Below are 7,193 nucleotides of genomic sequence, written 5' to 3'. Positions count from 1 at the left end.
GTAGGTTTATCCCATGAAATTAAATATTTATTTGGAATGGGGGATAGATAATTTACAGATTTACCTTGTGACAGCCCACTGTACTGTATAACTCCCAAGCAGCCCCTGGGTGCATGCATCACTTGATGTTTTATTAGTGACTGATGTAGTGAAGGTATTTATTTATCGATTTGGCACTCCATTCTTTATTGTGTGAACTTACTATTAAATTAATGATTTTCTTAAAACAAGCACACAAAGACAACAGTTAATGACAGGTATATTTTGAATTTGGCAGTACTGGCAGCAAACAGGTATGCATTAAAGATAGGTAATTTGAATATTAACATTTTTAAGACATCTTTCTTTACTTCTTAAAGAAACAGATTTTGAGATGTAAAATCCAGAAGACACAATTTATCATGGATTGCAAAGCACACAGATATGGCTACAATGCCTATAAACAAAACATTAAAAAAAAATACAAAAATACTTTCCTTTATTTTACAATTATCAGTCCTCTAACTTGATTGAGTCAGACAATAATGCAAGTGCAGTGTTCTGATGCTTTTTTCTTATATGTTGCTCAATCATCAAGTCGAACTCCTGTCTTTCTCTGAAGAAAAAAGGAAGAAAAAAAATAAATTTCACTGATCATATTTAGTATAGAAACTATTCCTTTAATGGTTTCACTCATTAAATCTTACCTGTTGCTTATACAACGTCCTTTTAAGTACTTCTCCTCTGCCTGTTTTACAGAGACATTGTCAACACCAGCAATGGCATGGATGATGGCCTGGACAGAGAGACAATAATATCACAACACATACATTTCATAAACTAACTTTCAGGTAGCAAAAATGGGCTAGAATAACAGACAACAACAACACATGTGTTGGTGGAAGCTGCAGCTCACCTCAGGAAGAAGCACATCCAGAACAAAGGGGACATGCTCCATGGCTTTCACCTCGGCCAGGCAAGGAGCGGTGGCCATCTCTGTCTCGTAGAGCTCCTTTAGGTAGCAGTAGACCTGGTCCAACTGCTGGTCATCTTCCAGGTACGTGTTCACCACCCGTCTTCGATTGGCACTCAGAAAGGAGCGAAGCCATCTGGACTGCTGCCGCCCACGGATTACAGCCTGTAGGGAGAGTAAGAAGAGTAAGTAAGAGTGAATGTCTTCATTCAAGGATGAGAGCTTGCTTCTTTATCATCTTGTGAAGCCCTATCTAAATAAGTTAATGTAATGAGAATGCATTTACTTAAATCAAGAACTACATTAGTGACACAAGAGACTTCATTAAATCATACCAGAAGGTGTCCTTCCACCATGTGCTGCTTGACGATGAAATGTACGAGTTTCTCATTGGCTCTATTGTGGGCGGCATGAGTCCGGTCCGGCAGCAGCCGCTTTGAACTCCTGCTGACCTTCTCCTGCTCATCACTGAAGCTGACCTCCTTAAGATCGTCACATGGCTCCTCCATCATGGACTCGCTGGTGATGGTTAGTTTCTCCGAGTCAGTCTGTGGGTACTTCCTCCTCACTGGATAGCCTGGAACAAATAACAACCAAACCAGTAGAGAGAATCAGTAGGACTGAGTGTGGCTACAGGTGTACTCAAGTAGATTTATATTCTGTGAGTGTCACACAACAAAACTTACTCATGTCATGGGCAAAGTACTTGATGAAGGAGCCAGAAAATGAGCCACATGCTACAAAGACAAAACCAGATTAATACTGACAATACTTCTGTGGTATCAGAACAATACTGTTTACATAAGGTGCATCCCAGTACGAGTGTTCTTCATCTGTTTCTGTCTACATAAGCAATGGATAATACTCACCAATCCGTATTCTGTAGTCCGTTATGAGGGCCGTCGACCACTCAATAACAGCATCATAATTTTCTTTGGCTTTACACTATGACAAAATCAATAGGAGGGTCAGAGATAGTTTGTCACTGTGTCGAGAAAATATTGTTTTCAGAAAATCAAGTTTATATTTTGTGAGTAACTCTTACCAGCAGCTCACTGGCTTCCTCACAATCAAAAGGCTTCAGGATTTTCAGGGTCACAGAAAACCTTAAAGAACAGAAACACACAACTACGTCAGTTCCTGATTATCTGAAAGTGTGCAAGACATTTCCTCAATAACGTTTGCTTTAAATATCTTCATTTGTGCTGCCAAGGTTTAATAAAATCCTATCAGATATGAAAGACATTCCTGAGACATCATCTACTAGCAGAGGACACCTCAATGGCTTTCATTCGTTTTAACTCATTTTGAGATGCAACTGTTGGCAATCTCTGAAAGCTATGAGCTAACTACAAAATCCAGTAGTATGATTTGCAGAGACTCTGCAGGGGTGGGGAAAGCAGCCTCCATGCCATTAACAATCCATGAGGAAATTATAAATACAAAAGAAGAAACTCAGAAATACATAAAAACCTTCTCATGACAGCAATAAAAATATGTCTGTGATAAAAGAAAAACTAAATTGTAGACTGATGTTTCCCTAAGAGTGGTACCTTCAGCCTGTAAGCCAGTCACGTCCTTGTCAGAGTGAACGCAACACGCAGTTGTGTTGCAATAGTGTCCTTGCAATATTGCCACAACAATTGGCAGGAAAAAGCAAATGCAGGAAGTTGCGTTTCAATATGTTTAAGTAGAAGACACGCCAGCGTTCTTACTTTACAGGGACATGCTCACAGTGGTTGAACTAAAAACATGCAGCTGAACTAATGAGTTCCAAGGACTGTTCCTGGATAACGTTTACACTCTTTAGAAGAGTTTGTGTGCTGAACAAGTGGCTTTCACAAGACCGTGTTCTGACACAAGAGAAACTAAGAGAATTGTTAAAGAACCTTGTTGCTGAAGTAAAGCTGCTGCAAATGAAAGTGAAACTGTTCCAAAGTGTCAGTTTGTTTGGAGGAAACATGGCAAAGCAGATTACTGAAATGGCACAACAAGATATTGAAAAACCACTGAAGGACTTTCCGGTTTCTCTCTGTGGCCAGCAATGAAAGGACAAAAATGACAAATACAGCCCAAATAACCATTTTTGATGAAGGAGGAATTATTGGGGATGTGAAAGAGTCAAAGTTTGTCCAACCATTGTATTAGATAGGTTGATGTGATATTAGTTTAAAAAATGTAAAACACTCCACTATGGAAAAGATTCGAAAAAAAAAAAAAAGATTCCACACAATTGCTCTATTGAGAAGGGATCCTCACAATATATATTACAATCAAAACCCGTCGAATTTCCTACCCTTTTTTGGTGTGAATCATTGGGTCATCGATGAATACAATGCTGGCTTTTTTCTGCTTACTATTCACTCTTTTTACCTGCCAAAAAAATAGTGTGGATTTAAGCTTTTTTCAATCATTAAGGATTAGACTTCACAAATTCAAGCTTTTCTAATGTGAGGAATTATGAGAAATCAATGATCCACGTGGGTTTTTACACTCACCAATGCAGGCCAGAACGGATAATTTCTAGCTTTGTGCCACACAAACGCTCCTTCTGTAATGGACGGAGGCTCTGAAACACAAGAGGCCAAACAGTCAACTTTAGATCTACAGTATTTCTGCATAATCCAGTTCTTATCAACTCAGCATAGAGGTTATTTGCATTCAATAAATACATTTTCTCTCACTTTTGTCCATCTGCATTAAGAAACTTGGTAGCTCCTCCTCCTCACTTTCCTCATCTTCAGAGGAAGACAGAGATGGCAGCTGTTCTTCATGGTGACTCAGCTCTATTGAAAGATCCGAAGACAGCAAAGACTCGTCTTTTTGGGAATGGGGGTGAGAGGGTACAGAGGGACAACAATAATACCGAATTAGAGCAGACAATCTTGCAAAAGTTAGTCCGTACATGACACCATTTATTTTGGACAACATAACTCATATTTAGAGAATAAGAAGACCTCCAAAATACACAATTTCTTAAAAGAAACTTAGAGGAATTGTGTTCACTGTACATAAGACAAACACTACAGAGGCATTACCTTGTTCTGATGAATCAGGCTTCTTCAGTTCAAATCTTGGTCTTAAGCGTTTGGACGACAGAGAAGTTGTATTCTTCTGCAACTTTCCTTTCTCAGTCCTCTGTGTCTTGACGCGCTGGCGCTTGGCTTGTGGACCCTTGGTTTCACTGCAGGTCTGCACTTGCTCCTTCTGCACTCTTTTTCTGAGTTGTCTTGGCTGGGAAGCATCAACCTTCTTGCATTTGGTTTGAGATTTTGACTTGCAGCATGGCAAATCAACCTCTACTGCCTACAGCAGATCAGATGCAAAAGGAGTTAAATTATAATCACTGGATTTATCTGCATGTAGAAACAACAATCATCAGTAATGATCAAATACCTTTAACTGAGTGATGACCTCAGTGTATTCTAGCTCTGCTTGTTTTGCTCCAGGAGGTGACTTTGAGATTTTGGTCAGCTTGTCAGTGGAGGAGCTGCGTACTGGCGTGGAGGTCAAGCAGACATCTTTAGTCTGTCTTGTCCGTCTCCGGCCTCTTTTTGGAGTACTCAGTAAGGAACATGCTGGGAACTCGCTGACAATGGCAAAATCACTTCCTGGCACAGTGTTTGATTCCTCTGATCCTGGAGATGAAGCGGTTTTTGAGGCGACTTTCTTTGCCGGTGACTTCTTACATTTCCTTTTTCTTGTTTTCCAAGGTCCACCTGAAAGATCATTGACAGTAAAATTTGTACTGTCATTTAGATCCCAATCAGAATAGGTATTAACATCCGTCCTCAGTGATTCGATCACAAGTGGTCAGAGCAAAGTACAGGTCTGAATGAACCCAAATGGGGGTCCGAGACACATGTGGCCACATTCTCATCGCTGTGTACATTCAAATCTGTCCTGGGCCACAAATGAAGGACAGCCTACTCAGCTGATGTATCTGCCCTGTGACTGTTGAAACTTAATCTTACGATTCTCACTAGATTCTCTATAGGGTAATTTGTTTTCAGTCACTGCCACAATATCAACTCTGATCATCCAATAATGACTGATCATTGTCTTAAACAAGTAAAATCTGTCTTCAGAGCTGTGCGCATTCATTCATTCAGCCCCTCCTGACTCCACTTAGCTCTGTTTCTCTATCTCTCTCGCTAGTGCCAACACACACATAAACATTGTCAGTCTTAGTTAAAAACGACATCACTTGGTGTTCACGGACAGGAATGAAACCCATATTTTTCGCATAAAGAACAGGAAAGTTAGATCCTATCACAATCTGGTCTTAAAACACATTTTAATACCAGCTGTGAACAGATAAACTTAACATTGTCCACCTGCGATCGGATCTCTCAGGAAAGATGCAAATAACAGATCCGACCAGGGGCTTAGATATGCTTTACCTGTAAAGCACCCTGATTTATTGGCCTCCCAAGAGCATTTTAAATGCTAACACGATTCAGAAAGCTAACAAAAGAGCTGCATGTTGGACTACCTTTCATTGTCGGTGTAGTCCTCTCGCTGGACAGACTTCCCTTGGGTTCATTGGATCTGGATTCCACTTAAGCATCAAGAAGTGACATTGATCAGGACAGATCTCCTTCAGCTGAGAGGTTTGGCAGCTGAAAGGCAGGAAACACAAATACATACTGTTCAGTGTCTGGGCCCCACCTCGTTTGAGACAAGTGGCATCCACACACTACATTTATTATTATTATCAAGTTATTCCAGGAAATTGATCATGTAGGAACATGACTCTCAAAAAACAAACAACCAGCTCATTAACTCAGATGTTATTGAGCTAGAAAGTGACCTGATCGTGTCTAAGATAGCATCACTGCCACAAACCTGGCGGTTGAACTCAGGGTTTGACAGAAGAGCGAGCAGAAGCGTAAACATCTGCACAAACAGCGTCAGACGTGTATAAACATCAAGCTAAACAGCGAGTCTACCTGTTGTTATGCAGGCGGCGGCTGCACAGAGACAACACAGGCCGACCAGCTGCTAGCAAACGTGCTAGTAAACAAACGCATCCACAACAACAGTCCTGCGCAATGACCGCCGCAGCAGTAGTAACGTCCACTGTGTACGAACTCTAACGTTACGTACTGAACCAATCATCAATGGTTTGCGCGAACATTGCGCAAACGTTTAACGTCCGATTCAGCAACTGCTAGCGTCACACACAAACATTTCATGACGCGGACCTTGATCGTCTCTAAACAGGCAGAGCAATCAGCGAAAGGGTTCGACATGTTTTTTTTATCGTTTCTTTTATGTGCCATTGGTCCATGACCAGGCCACTCACCCGGCCCACAGTTTAGATAGTTACCTCTCGACTTCCGCTCACCTCAAGACTCCGTGCGTCGATCGTTAAAGATCCATGAACTCCTCCTCATCGACCGGCCTCTTTCAAATCATTGGAAAGATTATGCAACACAGCACCATTCAACAATCTCCCCTGGGAACAGCCGTGAATAACATGGAACAAACTCGGTGCCCAAAGTACTACTACTACTACTTCTACTGCTTTTTGATGGCAGTACTCAGGGATCGTTACCAGCATTAAAAACCTTCAGCGCCACCTACCGGAATAAGTAGGATCGAACCACCTCAACAATGGTTATAATTATGCACCATGTCTCTCTGTCTGAGTTCTCTGTAAATTTTCCGAAATAAAAACAATACATTTCCTGTAGTTGCTCTCGTGGCCTTGAGTCATAAAGGATGTGACTATACTTAAAGTACTACTCAGCGTGTTTATGAAGTGTCAGTCCGGAAGAATAACAAAAGGGGAAATAATCCACTCAAGATATTTTAGTTCTGCATTTGTCTTTTGCCAGTCTGATATCTGCAACATGACTCAGTCACTGATTAACGAATGTTACTCATCAGGGTTAGTTCTACTATTTTACTGCTGGATTGAAAACAATGGATTTAAAATGATGGATTGAAAAAGGTTGTGTCTGCCACAGGTTGCTGCAAAATTTCATTCAGTCCAGTGTGAAGAAGACTGACGGTCAGGGAGGAGCAGAAATCAGGTCCTGGGAACAAGGTAGATATCTCCACCTGCTGGTGTGACACCTGTAGAAGATCTGACACAGGACTCTGATTTTAGCAAACACACAAACTTTCATATTACACACAGATGCTCACTGAACTACGTCAGGTTCTAATGGAGTCAAGTTCTAATGGAGTCAAGTTCTATGACTTTGACTTTTTGAATCTTTTTAAGAAGATG

General features: G+C 40.9%; 1 protein-coding gene across 4 annotated transcripts; it reads right to left on the bottom strand.

The window, feature by feature from the left end:
• Positions 1–371: 371 nt before the first annotated feature.
• Positions 372–6,498, bottom strand: si:dkey-127k13.1 (PWWP domain-containing DNA repair factor 3A). Of its 4 annotated transcripts, none has more exons than XM_034581265.1 (14): positions 6,303–6,498; positions 5,448–5,574; positions 4,349–4,671; positions 3,991–4,258; positions 3,637–3,774; positions 3,451–3,521; positions 3,249–3,325; positions 1,998–2,058; positions 1,822–1,897; positions 1,639–1,689; positions 1,288–1,529; positions 896–1,117; positions 687–775; positions 372–595 (listed from the first exon to the last, which is right to left on the bottom strand). In XM_034581265.1, exons 2-14 carry the CDS (start codon positions 5,452–5,454, stop codon positions 493–495), a joined length of 1,728 nt encoding a protein of 575 aa, XP_034437156.1. In that variant the 5' UTR covers positions 5,455–5,574; positions 6,303–6,498; the 3' UTR covers positions 372–492. The 4 variants fall into 4 exon arrangements, with proteins under 4 accessions (XP_034437156.1, XP_034437157.1, XP_034437158.1 ...); XM_034581266.1 differs by lacking the exon at positions 6,303–6,498 and adding an exon at positions 5,905–6,024; XM_034581267.1 differs by having other exon boundaries at positions 375–595; positions 3,637–3,771; positions 6,303–6,493.
• Positions 6,499–7,193: the final 695 nt, after the last annotated feature.

The sequence above is a fragment of the Hippoglossus hippoglossus genome, chromosome 3, assembly GCF_009819705.1.
Source record: "Hippoglossus hippoglossus isolate fHipHip1 chromosome 3, fHipHip1.pri, whole genome shotgun sequence".
Taxonomy (NCBI): Eukaryota; Metazoa; Chordata; class Actinopteri; order Pleuronectiformes; family Pleuronectidae; genus Hippoglossus; species Hippoglossus hippoglossus.
The sequence above is the reverse complement of the archived record's forward strand: the minus strand, read 5'-3'. Positions and strand labels throughout refer to the sequence as shown.

Bases quoted from the DNA above. Each gene is read 5' to 3' on its own strand.
- si:dkey-127k13.1 (XM_034581265.1), bottom strand. The intron at 3,522-3,636 runs GTGAGAGAAAAT...CTTGTGTTTCAG, and splicing joins CTTAATGCAGATGGACAAAA to AGCCTCCGTCCATTACAGAA. The intron at 1,530-1,638 runs GTAAGTTTTGTT...TATTTGTTCCAG, and splicing joins GTACTTTGCCCATGACATGA to GCTATCCAGTGAGGAGGAAG.